General features: G+C 33.9%; 3 protein-coding genes across 5 annotated transcripts; all 3 read right to left on the bottom strand.

The window, feature by feature from the left end:
- Positions 1 to 1,027: 1,027 nt before the first annotated feature.
- LOC120157198 (WRKY transcription factor WRKY76-like) lies at positions 1,028 to 2,112 on the bottom strand. Its single transcript, XM_039168423.1, has 4 exons — positions 2,020 to 2,112; positions 1,739 to 1,945; positions 1,541 to 1,657; positions 1,028 to 1,462 (listed from the first exon to the last, which is right to left on the bottom strand). Exons 1-4 carry the CDS (start codon positions 2,047 to 2,049, stop codon positions 1,028 to 1,030), a joined length of 789 nt encoding a protein of 262 aa, XP_039024354.1. The 5' UTR covers positions 2,050 to 2,112.
- Positions 2,113 to 4,419: 2,307 nt separating this feature from the next.
- LOC120156812 (probable WRKY transcription factor 40) lies at positions 4,420 to 5,934 on the bottom strand. Of its 3 annotated transcripts, XM_039168073.1 has the most exons (5): positions 5,758 to 5,933; positions 5,601 to 5,660; positions 5,178 to 5,504; positions 4,879 to 5,088; positions 4,420 to 4,848 (listed from the first exon to the last, which is right to left on the bottom strand). In XM_039168073.1, exons 1-5 carry the CDS (start codon positions 5,827 to 5,829, stop codon positions 4,591 to 4,593), a joined length of 927 nt encoding a protein of 308 aa, XP_039024004.1. In that variant the 5' UTR covers positions 5,830 to 5,933; the 3' UTR covers positions 4,420 to 4,590. The 3 variants fall into 3 exon arrangements, with proteins under 3 accessions (XP_039024004.1, XP_039024002.1, XP_039024003.1); XM_039168071.1 differs by having other exon boundaries at positions 4,420 to 5,088; positions 5,758 to 5,934; XM_039168072.1 differs by having other exon boundaries at positions 4,420 to 5,088; positions 5,178 to 5,499; positions 5,620 to 5,660; positions 5,758 to 5,932.
- Positions 5,935 to 10,941: 5,007 nt separating this feature from the next.
- On the bottom strand, positions 10,942 to 12,371 carry LOC120156810 (CBL-interacting serine/threonine-protein kinase 5-like). Its single transcript, XM_039168070.1, has 2 exons — positions 12,322 to 12,371; positions 10,942 to 12,286 (listed from the first exon to the last, which is right to left on the bottom strand). Exon 2 carries the CDS (start codon positions 12,283 to 12,285, stop codon positions 10,945 to 10,947), a length of 1,341 nt encoding a protein of 446 aa, XP_039024001.1. The 5' UTR covers position 12,286; positions 12,322 to 12,371; the 3' UTR covers positions 10,942 to 10,944.
- Positions 12,372 to 14,901: the final 2,530 nt, after the last annotated feature.

Raw genomic sequence — 14,901 nt, forward strand, 5'->3', positions numbered from 1 at the left:
CGTAGGACTCGATCCCACGACCTCAAGGTTAAGAACCTTATGTTCTACCAACTGAGCTGTTTTAGGAGGGAATAATTAAAGTTATTTACGATAACAGCAACATTATTTTTCTAATGTTCCATATGCCTAAATGACATTTTAGGATACACACCTTTTTTACATTTAGTACGAATTATCTCAATAGTTAAAGATATGGTTGTTTTGTCTAAAGATTTCATTTTCGAGCGCTAAAGATTGCAACAATGTTTGTCCTTTTATTGTCAAATAATTAAAAAATTTAAAACAAATATTATCTTATAATCATCTTAGATTAATTAAAAAAACTGTTATATAAATTAAGTTTTAGATTAAATTAATTTAAAAATAAATATTAAATTTCACGTGAATTTTTATTCAACGTGTGTTATAACTAATACATAAATTTTGTTTTAATTTAAAATTTTGTAATATAAGAATTTTCTCTCGTTGAAATTGAAAACATTTCTCATTTTTTCTAAAAAAAAAGTGGTGAGAAAATTTGATCTATAATTTAAAATTTTAACACTATAATTAAAATGTATTTTGAAAAAATAAAATAACAATTTTAAACATGATATCTGCAAGTAAAAATTAATTTAAATAATAATTAAATGAAATTTTTATTATTTTATATTCAAATTTTAATAATTAATTTTTGTTTATTTAAATATTGTTCTTTATTATCTATAATACCAAAAATGAATTCAAAATTAGAAAAGTGTCCAAAACCATGCAGAGTTGAAATCGTGTTAGATGGTTGTGATCGGTGATTGATGCGTAAGAGATGGTCAAAGGTAGTTTATGGATTCATCGTTAAAGTATCTCTTTACTCCTATTTTGGTCACTAAATTTTATAAATGTTCAATTTAATCACTTAACTTTAGAATTGCTTCCTGCGTGGGATTTGATAATAGTTTTTGGAACATATGCTAGCTAAGCAGCATGCTTCCGTTCAGATTCACATTAAAGAAGATAAAAACTAGAAAATGTTTGATATTTGCTCAATTAACTATTTGTTCATGGGGGTGAATGGTGATGGTTTAGAAGTTTCAGTTTTGATGGAGCGAGCAACTGCAGCGGCTAATGCTAGAGTGAAATTGGGATCTTTTATTAAGGATGCAACATAATCTTCAATGTTCTTGTTGTTGTTGTTGTTGCTGTTGTTATTGCCGTGGTCGCTGCTGGTGCTGTAATCATGCATAACATTGCTAGGGTTTCTTCTGTTTTGTAAGACGTCGGAGCCCGAAAGAGTGAGATCAAGGGTGATGGTCGGTCGAAAAGGATCACCCAGAAGGGGAAAAGGAATGCCTGTCGCCGGGGAGAGTATCTGAGAATTGCATGAAGATGACAATGATTTTCCGGCAGCCGTAGAATCAACATCGTGGTTGTGTTGTCCTTCGTATGTTGCCACGACATAAGATTTGTCTTCCACGCATCGCTGAACCTACACGTTTTCAATCTGAAACAATGGATAAATCTGAAACAAAGGAGAACTCCATAAAGAATATGTTGCAATATATACCTTCTTTTTGACAGGGCATCCAGGAGCCATAAAGCACTTGAAATAAGCTCGAGGCGAAGGATTATCTTTAGTAACTTTCTGCCCATATTTTCTCCATTGAAACCCATCTTTCACTATCTATATAAAGAAAATCATGGTAACATAAAAATATGCTGAAGTGCAAAGAAACTTAGATAGCCAGGGTTAATGAAATATTACAAGGCTTTGATCCCTAGGGTCCATTTTCACGAAAACCTGTGACGTTTTGGATGCGGTTGGAACTTCAGATCTTCGTCTCTTGTTTGATTCCTGGAGGAGATAAGCTTGATGAAGCATGTTGTACTTTTTGTTCATTGTTTCCAACATTAACCCCAGAGATTTATTCTCTCTCTGCAAACATTCCAACTCCGCTTGCAGAGATTCCACCTGACAATTTTTTCTTATTAAATCTATCTCTTTCTTGAAAAGTTAAAAGCGATGATATCATCAATATAGTATACCTTTTGTTTATCATAGTTTGGAGAATCCATGGCAGTATGGGTGAAAACCAGACGATACAAAGAAGAAGTTAGCTGCAAAAGAAAAGTAGAAATGACGAACCTGGAAGTTATTGAAGTCGATATCACGAGTTTCATAGAATTATCAATGGGGTGGGTATTTATATATTATAATAAAATCGAGATTCACGAACTGTGGAAATTGATGATAATATGTATGACATCATTCCGGTGAAGTAAGCACCTCCAACTTTTGCTATATATCGTCACGTTCCTACTATAATGACAATCTAAACGGGTTCCGGTGAAGGTTACATCATCTAGAAGAGGATGAATGAACCCGACAATTTACTATCATTAATTTTTGTAAAAAAGTCTCCAATATCAGAAGGTTCTCAAAGCGTGTAACATGATTGAGTACTACATCAATCATTGCCCCCCCCCCCCCACACCCCTTTTTTTTTTATCGAAGTCATTAGTTCTGAACTGGTCGTCGTCCGCTGACCCTCTCTTCCATGGTTTTCCTTTCTTTTTGTGTAATGTGTTCTCACTCTCTTTTTGTTTTCCCTTCCTGGTTTGTTGGTTTCTTTTTTCTTCTTCTTTTTAGGCTGGTCTTGACGTGGCTGAACGTCTCATTGGTTTGCTCTGGCCTTCCTTGTCGGTTGGCTCTCTCGCCGAGTTTTGGCTGTCCGGAGTTCGTTTTTGGCTTGCTCGCTTAGAGGTCTCTTAGCACATTCCAATTGGCTGACGATGAATGTTGGTTTTGTTGCTGCATGTCCTTCTTGATTTTGTCATCCCATGGTGGATTGTTTGTCCCTTTTCTTTTGTTTTGTCCAATTCTATTTTTTGGGTTTTAGTAAAGCTGTTGTTAGACTGTCGCTTGTGTTATCAAGTATTATTAATTAATTTTTTTTACTTAATATAAAAAATGTTTAAACTATAAATTTATATATATATATATAAATATTAAATATCTTAATTTTTTTCAGAAAATATAAGTATTGAACATTACAAATATCATCGTTTTAAATGATTCATCCTTAACCAATGTTAAAGAATTCTATTACCAATGTTAAAGAATTCTATTAAATGAAATATATCATGTTTATACTTTTTGAAAATTTAATTTTTACTTAAAAATATTAAAAAAAAAACTTATTCCCATGTTCCCCTTCTCCCGCGTTAATCATCATTGGCAGATCCTAATCCACCTCAGATTAACGTCTGTTATTTGAATAAGAAACGGTTGATCAAATGGTCGGTTGAATATAACTGTCCAAACAATCGATCAGAAGGATATAAGGAATTTTTAAAGATCTAAATTTACGAATTTAGGGAATTGTGGTGACAACTAGTCATTGATGGACGACAATGGATAGGGTTATTATTCATCGATGATGGGGAACAGGGTAATGGCTGTCACACCGACGACGATGACTGGTATATGAGGTTTAGAATTAAGGTTTTTAATATTTTGCATATTTTATGGTATTTGAGAAAAAATTTGAGTTTTTTATTTTAAATAAAATTTTAAAAAATTTGTAAACGCGACATGCGTCATTTAATAAATTTTTCAACGTTTGTTATTGTCGAAACACTTAAAATGATAATGTTCGTAATAAATAATGTCTATGTTCAATTATATATATATATATATATAAAATCAAAACTGTCAGTCAATGGTAGCTCGAACAGGTCAAACACTTACATTTGGTTGTTCCATAGCATCCTATTCATACACGAAATCTGCTGCTTCGACAAAAATAAATAAATAAAGACCAACAACATCCATCTTAATTTACCTCTAATTATAATTGAGCTTTGAATTAATCATGCTTTGTTTTGTTTTCGTTTTGATTCACAAAATTTTATTACAATTTTGGGTCTGATGTAATTAACCCCGATTCGATGTTTAAAAGTTTTATTCGAGGGGTAGAGTCCGGTCCTCTCGCCCGTGTTGAGTATTTTCTGATTCAATTATGTTTCGGACAAGGACGTTTATTTGACTATGCTAAGGAACAATAAATAGACTGGAAATCATCATCAGCTGCAAAGTTTGAATTTAAAGGATTTCCTTTAAGAAATTTAGAGGTAATGAGAAGACGCATTGTCAATGCAATAAAGAGAAGGTTATATTCAGATAATGATCATAAATAAATAAAAATCAAAATTTTATATGAAGAAAATATAGGTAAAGAGAAAATTTTATTAATTTCGAAAATTAGAAGTTATAAGAAGATTAGATAATCAATTAACTTTTATCCTTTTATGATGATAATTAATTAATTGCAAATTAATTTACCTAATAACGTCGGTTCATTGTGCTATAATAGTTTCTCGGTATGCAAATGAATTTCCCTTGTGAAGTATTGGGCGTTTTCAACTTACTAACAGCTAGAACAGACTGAAAATTACTTGGGCAAAGAAAAGAATTACCTTCTTCTAGTTTTTCACTTTTTTTTATATTAGATTCAATATTCTATTTACATCAGTTCAATTCAGACTCTCTCTACCAATTTCAACAAAAAAAATAAAACTAAAGAACTATGGAATTCTCCCCAAGTTTGTTGAATCTTACCACTTCTGGTCTAGAACTTTTCCAGAAATGGCTGCAGCTAGTGCTGCTGTGAAATTGGGGTCCCTAGTCAAAGAAGCCGCCATTTGTTGAACCAAAATCTGTTGAATTGCCGGTTGATCAACTTGTTGGGTAAGTTTTTTTGTACCATCATCCGATCCAGCTGGTTTCATCAAGTCCAGAGTTACAGTAGGAGCCGAAGAGTTGGCGGGGGATGAGGAAGAAGAAAAAACAGGAGCTGAACGAGGGTTGTTGGGTGTGGTGGAACCACTATTAACGGGGCTTAACGATGGTAATGCAGCCGGCGAATGGTGTGCATGGTTGTGCTCTCCTTCATAAGTAGCGACCAAGATCGAAGGATCTTCAGCACTTCTTTGCACCTTTTTCTTCACCGGACAACTTGGGGCAAAGGAGCACTTGAAGTAAGCCCTGGGGGAAGGGTTATCTCTTGTGACCTTTTGACCATATTTTCTCCATTGATATCCATCTCTCACAATCTGCAACACAGACCAATAACAAGAATTTTCAGAATCACTAATACCTCGGAGGCTAATTAATTTCATCTGGCAATAAAATTGGGACTTACCAGGCTGTTATCGGAAGGATCTGTGCGTACGCACGCTCTTGAAATTTTGGCATTAATGCACTCCTTGGGCTTTTTGCATGAGTTTTCATCACTACAGCCGCTCTTAGCGTTTGCAGTGAAGCCAATCACGGTAGCACTGTAATCTTCGCACTCGGCTTTCCTCTTCTTTGTAGATGTTGCTGCAACTTCAGTTTCAGTGTTCTTGCTCACCAATTCCTTGTATTGTTTTTGCAAAGAAGTGTAGTGCTCGCATAAAGCCGTTAGCATCTCAGTTAGCTTCTTGTTCTCGACGCTAACCCTGTTCAATTCCTCCACCAAAACTCCAGTCTGTTACAATCAAAACCAAATATCAGTACCGAAACATGGAGTGATAAAATCCAATTTTAAGTTTTCAAAGACGATCGAACTTATCCAGAAACTGACCTCTTGTTTAACTGGGGCTTTCACATCGAAGTCGCCCATTTTCCCATCAGCTTCTCTCCTCTGTTACCAAAAATCAAAAGCTTTTTATAAGCCCACTAATCCGAGGCAAAAAAAAAACAAATATTTATCTCCTGAAGTGATGATAACACGAACTCACCAGAGCTTTGTTGGAATGATCAAAAGGGTTAATGTTGAGATCCAGCGTCGTATTCACCCAAGCGGATTCCATTACTGAACTGTACAATATACAGACAGAAATCAACAAGCAAAGCAAGTAGAGAGCAGACGAGGTGAAGCTAAAAAAGATGATGAGGAAGAAGAGTGAGTCGGGAGGACTTGTGAAGAGAATGAGAGATTAATGCCCAGAGGCCAGGAATATGGAAATATATAGTGCATAAAATATAAAAGGATTTGGTTTATTATCCAGGAAACTCGGTGGAAATGAGGCGAGGAAATAACCCATTGGCGTTGCCAACCTGTCTACATTCATACAGACAAATACTCGAAGAAAAAATGATAAAATTTGCTTTTGTGATTTTTTTTTTAGTACGAGTAAAGAAATATTGAAATTTCAGAGGCGATGTCAAGGTCAATAGTCAAAAGTGAAGCCCCCGCCATCACCACTCACCCACGAGGAGATCAGGAGATGTGATCATTTTTGGTCAAACTATACTCATGGTTATTGAAGTTTACATATTTTTATTTTAGTCATTAAAGTTTTAAAAAATATTTTTGATCATTAATGTTGTCGATAAATCACAAATAATTATGATATCGTTAATTTATGTTCACACCTTGATAAAAAAAATATAGTATCTAATTTATACATTAAACAAGAGCTAAACCATCAATTTAAACAAGTGTTGCTCAAGTATTATGGAGGTAACAAAATGTTAGAGATTTAACAAAATAATCTGATGGAGAGAAGATAAGGATAAAATATAAGGAATGAAAGAGAAAAAAGAAGTTTGAGAAAATAAAGGGGAGAAAATCGAAAACCATTTTTGGTCGAGGAACTCACCAAATGATGAATGTAATAGTGACAGTAATGGTATTTGAAAGGTATTGTATATATCTTTATTTTTAATTAAATTTTAAAAAATAAAAAAACTAAATTGATGTTTTAATCATATTTAAAATCAAATTAAATTACTTTTTAAAGTGTTACATTTTATGAAGATTAACAACGTATTGATATTTTATGATATGTTAATAATATTAATTATTATAATATAATTTTTAAAACATTAAAATATAAATTTTCTCAAAATTTGGTGACTAGAGATATAATTTACCTAAAAGAAAATTTGGCGGAGATTTTGAAGGCTCGGTGACTAAAAGAAGGTTGGTCATGTTGATTGTTGACCTTAATCGACTATGTCGCTTTCAGGCCAGCTCACCTCCTTGGCCCCCTCTTTCCCAGCTCTTTCGTTTATTTTTCCCTCTATATAAAAAATTATAAATACTACCAACAACCAGTTTAGTACGATGGGGCATTAAATCTCTTAAGCAATGTCAGAGGTTCGAATATTAATATTTGTGAATAGAGCAAACTGGGTTGAGAGGGCATCTCTCGCCTTTACAGTATCCAATCTGAATTAGTCGGTCAATATATCAGATATCAATGATTAATTCAAAAAAAAAATTATAAATGATATGACTCCATTTGTCACGTGTCTAACGTGTTCTTTTTGTTCATAATATTGTAATTTATAACTATGTATAATTAATATAACTGTATACTAACGTAAATGAAACCCTTTTGATCGAGAAATTCAATAGATAAATAAATTAGTTTGTAACTAAGAGACGTGGGAATTGAGATAAGGTAGAATTTAATTAAGCTTACAATTTCTTGGTCTCCGTCTCATTGACTACTGAAAAGCCAACTAATCGCCCACACGGTTTGAAAACGTTGCGCTACTCCCTTTCCTTTAATAACCTACCATTTCTTTTGCTTTTTTTCTCCGAGACCAAACCCTTAATTTCCAGGATAAATGCTTAAAGTTAAACAAGGGCTGGATTAGATTTTGCAATATTCCAACCATAGATGGATTTAGGGGATCGGTAGAGACAATTACCTCCTTTGAAATTTTTAAATTCTCTTATATTTTAAATTTTTTTTATGTATTTTATATTAATAATTTATTTTCACTTAAGTTCATCCATTAACATTAAATCATACATTCGTCCCTGACTTCAACACTCAAGTTAATTAAACACTAGTATTAGAGTATTACTCAATATATTACGCGAAAAAATATTGTGACATTTAGATCGTATAAATAATTTTTGACAAAATTCCAACTTTGTCCAGTCTTAACCAATACGCAGGGCGAGTTACTGTGCCGAGACCGGAGATGTCGGCAATGTCAAACATCAATTTCTGACGAAGGAGGGGAAATTTGGTAGAATGTGAACAAGTAGGTTGATTAGGCGGCTGGAAAAATGAGAGATAGGAGGTGCTACAACTCCCCCAATGTGTGGCCAAAGATTGATCAGCGTCGATACAATTATACAAAAGTTGCGTGTAGGAATATACCATTCATTGTTTCCTTGATTTGTTTATCAAAGGTCGGTACGAAAGTAAATGACAAAACCTGGCTTCTCTTTACCATTTCTTTTAAAACTAATTGAACTGTTATTGCCTCATCTCCTCCACTTCTAATGTGTTTTTCCCTTGTAAGCTCCACCGAATTATTTGTTAGGAATTAACTGCTTCGCAAGTGGAACCTGCAAGTTTCTTAAAGTCGAGCAATAGAATTTGTCCCCCCCCCCCCCCAAACACATGTCCACAAACTTTAGGTTTGAGGACACAAGTCATGGCCTAGATCACTTTTGTTATTAGATCGTTTTCCATTAACCTAACTCCCTTCATGAAATCAGCAACATGACATGCGTTGGCTGACGCACTAGAATCTTACGTAAAAATAAACACCTGCAAACGAAATTCACTTTACAAGAACAAAGTAGTAAGTGGGAATCGTTTTTGTTTAGGGGTTTTCTTAGTTTTTGTGTGATTTGGTCATCATGATGATGTGATTTACAACTTCCCGTTACCGCAACTTTTGTCCATGTTTATAGTGGTGGGGTGCACCAAATTTGTAATGGGAAGAGTGTTGGGCGTGAACCAGGCAAAAGCAAATTGGGTTAGTAGCATCATCTTTCCCACTGTTTATGTTTTCTTTTTCTTTTGTTGTCTTTGAGGTTGGTGGGAATAGCGGCATTAAGTAAATTTTGGGTGGTTACTGTCCATTTCTGGACCGCTCTTTTGGGCAATAAACTGTAAAGCCGTACCCAACCCAGTTTTTAAAAACAAGTGGCATTGGTGAGCTCTGTTTCCATTTTGGGCCTATGAAGATGCTTCATCTATCTTCCTAGTGGCCACCTCTCTGATGTTTCAGGCTTAATGGGTCTAATTGATTAACATGGTTAATCTTCCCGCTCCCAGTTGGCACACTTTGGTGGGGGCTCTTATCTTTAAAGTTTCAAACACAAATTTAAGCCCCATTTCATATCTCTTGCAGCTCAAAGTTCCAACTCCATGTCCATCCAATTACCTGTGCTTTTATTACTAATTCTAGTTACATTTTCTTTATGATGCGAGAGCTTCATGTAGGGATGAGAATTTTAACCGACATCGACCTGCTTTGATAGGATGTATAAAAATAAATAATTTGAGTCGAATTGGACATGATTTTATAGATGTTGAGATTGAGTCGTGTCAAATTCAAATTTAAGGTTAGTATGGAATAGTATTCGGTCTAACTCGACTCAAGATAATAGTATAATTTTATTTTATAAATTTAAAGAAAATTGTTATAATATTCCTGTTCAAGAAATTTTTTTCATTAAATATTATTTTACCAAATAAAAATGATATAAGTATGTATGTAATGTTAGGTCGAATCGAATCGGGTTAAATAACATTTTTTTATTCCAAAAAATTAAGTTGAATTGGGTTAGGGTGAAAACAACATACTCATGGAATCATATTGGAATGAAAAAAATTCAGTCCAACTTAATCCAATCTCTAACTTGAAGCAGTCAAAGGTAGGAAACGTATGCCAAAGTTTGGGCTTCCAATTTTCTCATCTCTCGAAAAGATCAAAGATCAAGAAGCCTCTATGCACTGTATTTCATGTGATAAATGCCCATTTTCAAGTATCCTTATCCGTGTCAAGTGGTTATTAGTTCTCATACATTTAACTACTTAATGGTGACTTTCTGATATAGCCAAAAGCCTGAAAACAATCCTTCTCCATGTCTTTTCTTAACGCCTTCTGGATTCTGGTCTTAAACCAACACCTAAGCACCTTTGTCCCTCATATTTAGAATTAAGTGAATGTGGGCTGAACACCCGTCACGATTTCCGCCAACCATAGAAAGAATTAAGACAATGACAGTGAGGGCAAAAGCTACACTCCATGCAAACTACCCATCATCTCAAAGGTACTCCTTTCAATAATTTTATAATTAACGTGCCAAAATCTGATTTACCAATACCTAACATGACATAACTTTCGGTGCTTTATTGTCAATTTTTTATCAGAAAATCCTAGAAAGATCTACCTGAATCTTAAGAGTCGTATATAAAATAACTATTTGGGTTCAATCAGTAATCAGGGTACAAGACTTTAGAACAATACATGGTTGGAATGCATTCCGAATTACGTCTAACGGAGAACTTCATATAGAATTCTTCAAGACTCTGGGAATGGCAGGATTGCCTTGGTCAGATGATCACCTGAAGCTCCCTTTCGTTAGCCTCTAATTTGATATTGACAACTAAACCTGATGACTGATGATTGTATCTGTACAAACTGCATGAACCGAGAGCCTACTGACAACTATGGTGAGTTGATGACCTTATTGACAGTCATGATGATTCTAGGCATGTTATTGGTCACCCTGGGATTGGGGTATTTATAATCCAAAATGATTACTCTCTCGCTCGATCCTACTTTCTATGGGTTTCTAAAATCATTCAACCCACAAAAATATCTCTTTTTCGTTGTCTGTAACGATTACCGTCCATAAAACTCTTTCAACAACCGCAATTATCCCCTAAATTAGGAGGGGTAAACTGCTACAAAACCGATGACTCTATTTAATTCCCATCAACAAAAGTTAAAAGAATTTTTCATCCAACAAGCCACGGGTAGTATCTATTAACTGTATGCAAACTTCAAACTTGCAAGCCATAGATTGATGTACTAAGCACAGTGCATATGCATTTACAGAATATCAGTCTCAAACCTATTCCAAAATAGAAGGAAAAAACACAGAAAATTTTCTTATTCTATGCTTAAGGTTAGACTGTATGAGGCTGGCACCTACTTTTTCACTTTTCACATTCTTCTCCCTCGATTTGAACGTTACTAGTGTTGTTGAAGTTGTCGCCTTGCCATGTCCAAACAATGTCCTTTAATGCTGGCCTCACATTTTCCTCGCAAAACTTGACATATTCCAATGTGTCCCCTGAAGACTTGGAGAACTCCACGATTGCAACCTCCGGTGCCACCTCAGACACCTCCGCCGTCAGTAAGAGCTTCCCTTTCCGCCCCTCCGACGATCCTTGTAACTTCATCTTGAAGTCCTTGACTTTTCCCACCCTAAAGTTCAACCCTTTAGCAGCAGCTTCGATTTTAGCCATGATGACAGTAGCTGTACATCTTGAAGTGAACATCATCCCTGATTTCCTCTTGTTTTCGAACAAACTCGACAAATCAAATCCTGACGACATGGAGGAAATAAACTCAAAAGCGTTGAAGAATTTCGGAGACGATAGCTTGTTAGACTTAGATGCAGCGGAATCATCATCTTCTGTATTGGTATCTGATATTGGTTCTTCGATTGAAAACGCAAGGGGGCGTGTAAATCCTTTTCGAAACCAAGGGACACGCAGTATAGCTGGAATTGTTATCCTTCTTTCAGGGTCAGCCGTAAGTAGTTTAGAGATCAAACGCTTTGATTCAGTCGAAAACCATGGCGGAAACTCGAATTCAGCCTTGAAAATTTTCCTGTACATCTTCATGATATTCTCGTCTTGAAATGGCAGGAAACCTGCGAGTAGAACATACAGGATAACCCCACAAGACCAGATATCTGCTTTGGATCCATTGTAGCCTTTTCTCCTCAAAATCTCAGGTGCAACATATGCCGGAGTCCCACACTGAGTGTGGAGGAGCCCATCATTGCGAAGCTGATCCGGCAAGGCGGACAACCCAAAATCAGAGATCTTTAGATCTTCATTCTCGTCCAAAAGGAGATTCTCGGGCTTCAAATCCCGGTGCGATACACCTCTACTGTGGCAGAAATCGACGGCGCTCATCAGTTGTTGGAAGTACTTACGAGCAGCGTCTTCTTTGAGTTTGCCTTTGAAAACTTTGGCAAATAGTTCGCCGCCACGGACATATTCCATAACGAAGAAGATCTTGGTCTTTGTAGCCATGACTTCTTTGAGTTCCACCACGTTTGGATGACGAACGAGGCGCATCACAGAGATCTCTCTCTTGATCTGCTCCATCATGGCTTCTTTCTTCACCTCATCTTTGCTGATCACCTTTATCGCCACGCTCTCACCCGATCTTACTTCTTTACCGTAATAAACTTTAGCGAAAGTGCCTTTCCCCAGCAATCTACCCATCTCGTATTTCCCAAACAAAACATGCCTATCTTCCATGGATCCTTTTTCTTTTCCCTACACAACTTTCTCAAGGATTCATTCAAGGCTGCTTCGGGTGGTTTTGAAATTGAAAGAGAATCCAGAGAAAGGATGGAGGATATGCTGATTTTTTTCTCAATGATTCCATGGGATGAAAGGGACTCGATTAAGAAGAGTGTGGAGTGGAACGGTACGAAAGGGAAAGATAGGTGACAAAAGGGTTATTGAAAAGACGCCATTGGAGCACCTGGTATTGTCTTTTGGATACATGAAGCTGTCGAAACAGCACACGGAATGAACCTCGTATCTCACCATAATATTTCAATAATGTTTATATAGGAAGACGTGTTTACAGTAAGGGGTTACAACACATCTCTCCTGGACAATTCAATTTTACTTTTTCATCTGCAGCAACTCTCTCTTTTCTTTTTGGATTTTGGATTTTTCTAATGGTGTGATTGTTTCATAAAATGTTTTTCCCCAAGTATTTTGTATTTTCAACAACCGGTTTTAATAATAAAAAAATATTATTCTTTCTATAATTCTGAATTCGAATAGTTATTTTTAGAGGATATATGTATACGGTCAATAAGATAAGAAAAAATTTAAAAAATATTATTTTATAATTACTTTAGATTATTTAAAAAATAATATTTTTTTGTGTTTAACTTAAGTAGAATAAATAAATTAATGTAAAATTTATTATAAATTAAACATATATTTTGATATTTTTAAAATAATTTATTTTGTATTTTATAAGTTATTTTTCAATTCATTCTTATATTTTAAAAAATAATTGGTTTGTTGACATTCAGTAAGATGATAGCATTTTTTTATTAACATATGACGATTATAAGGTGATATTTATTTATAATATGTTTTAATCATTAATAATACGTACACAACTAACAAATGTAGTTGTTCAAAATAATAACTTTAAAGAAGACTAAATAAGTTCAGATAGTAACACTTTTGCTTCTTATATTAGTTTTCTGTTTGCATTGAATTTTCACAAAATATATAACTACTCTATAGTATTTTTAATTTTTAAAAAATAATAAAAATAACTAAATATTAATTTTTTAAGTTCACGAACAAAATTAAATTGAATAAAAAGTGTTAAAAAATAAAACCATAATCAAATATAATAATGAATATTTTTTCGATTTTCTTACTACATATTCCCCTTTTTAAACCCAATCATTAAGATTTAATTGGAAATAATAATGAATATTATTATTGGGTACAGACAACACAATCATTGTTTATATTTGAATGTGTCGATATACAATTTTAATAAACAATAGGAAGATTCTCACCACTTGTTACAAATTATCATGCCTCGTTATGATACTTTGAAATGTACAATCAAAATTATTTATATGAAATGTTAATACAAATAATAAAGATAAACAAAAGTTAAGATTTTGGTTTTATGAACAAATCCTTTACGAGTATACTTGAAACTACTATATTAATTGGTTTTTGAATGACCTAGATAATGAAGGATGATATTGTTCTTTTTGAAGGTTTCAAGTTTAAATCTTTGTATATGTAGGATGCGTATGTATCATTAATAAATTTTAAAAATATATTCAAATAAGTATTATTTTATAATCACCTTAAATTATTAAAAAAATAAGTTTTTAATTAATTATGAATAATATTAATCATATAACAAGTATGTATTGATTTTAGCGAGACAATCATCATTTTATTGCCCACTTTTCTTACCATGTCAAGAGGACTTTTTGAGTATGGGGTCCCCATAAGTCGTGGGGATTACATTAATTTCCAAAAATATACTTTGGAGAAAAAGGTTGCACCAAACTACCTTATAGAGGGATATATCAATAATCAAAGTTGTTTTGTTTGTTATTTGGCATGACTTGTTTGGTTGCATTTCTTATTTGGTCTACCATTCCATTATTGTCACTTAAATGCATTTTTCTTTTGGTAGTTTAACATTAATTATGATTAAGGTTTTTAATTGGCGAGTTATTTGTCTTCAAATAATTGGCTGACTAAATAATTAAGTTGGGATATTATAATCTAAAAATAAAATTAAAAATTAAAATCTTCATTTTCATTTTCATTTGTTTGATATATTTATTTCATGATAATATATATTATTATGTATCACATGTCATACTAAAAGTCTTATGGAATTTATAAAAAAAAAATTCATTAGACAGAAAGAACGTGCAAATTGCAATTCCTGATATCGTTTTTGTTGGGCAGAAACAAAAAAATCCCCAGTTCTAAGTAGAAAGTGGCGCAATGATTGAATCAACAAATTCAGGGAATATGAGCAAAATGATATCATGTGAAATAGAAAGAGTGATAGCGCATGCGGCGAGTGATTCTTCAGCATAACATGAAGGTTCATAATTAAGAAATAAAATGTGTTGAAGACAGATGCAGGTCTTGATCCATTAATTTCTTATTTGAAAGAAAGAATAATTAGGTGGTGAAATGGTTACATCCAAGACCCAATAATTCAGTGAGATAAAGCGTCATCCACATTCCCATGACCCGTTCATTATGTTTTCTTTGTTTCCTTGTAGTTGAGATTGTGAGACTTGTTAGAAGCGGCTAATCAGAAAGAAATACATTGGGGAGTGAGTTGCTGGA

This window comes from Hibiscus syriacus, unplaced genomic scaffold (genome assembly GCF_006381635.1).
Source record: "Hibiscus syriacus cultivar Baekdansim isolate YM2019G1 unplaced genomic scaffold, ASM638163v2 tig00111238_pilon, whole genome shotgun sequence".
Classification (NCBI taxonomy): domain Eukaryota; kingdom Viridiplantae; phylum Streptophyta; class Magnoliopsida; order Malvales; family Malvaceae; genus Hibiscus; species Hibiscus syriacus.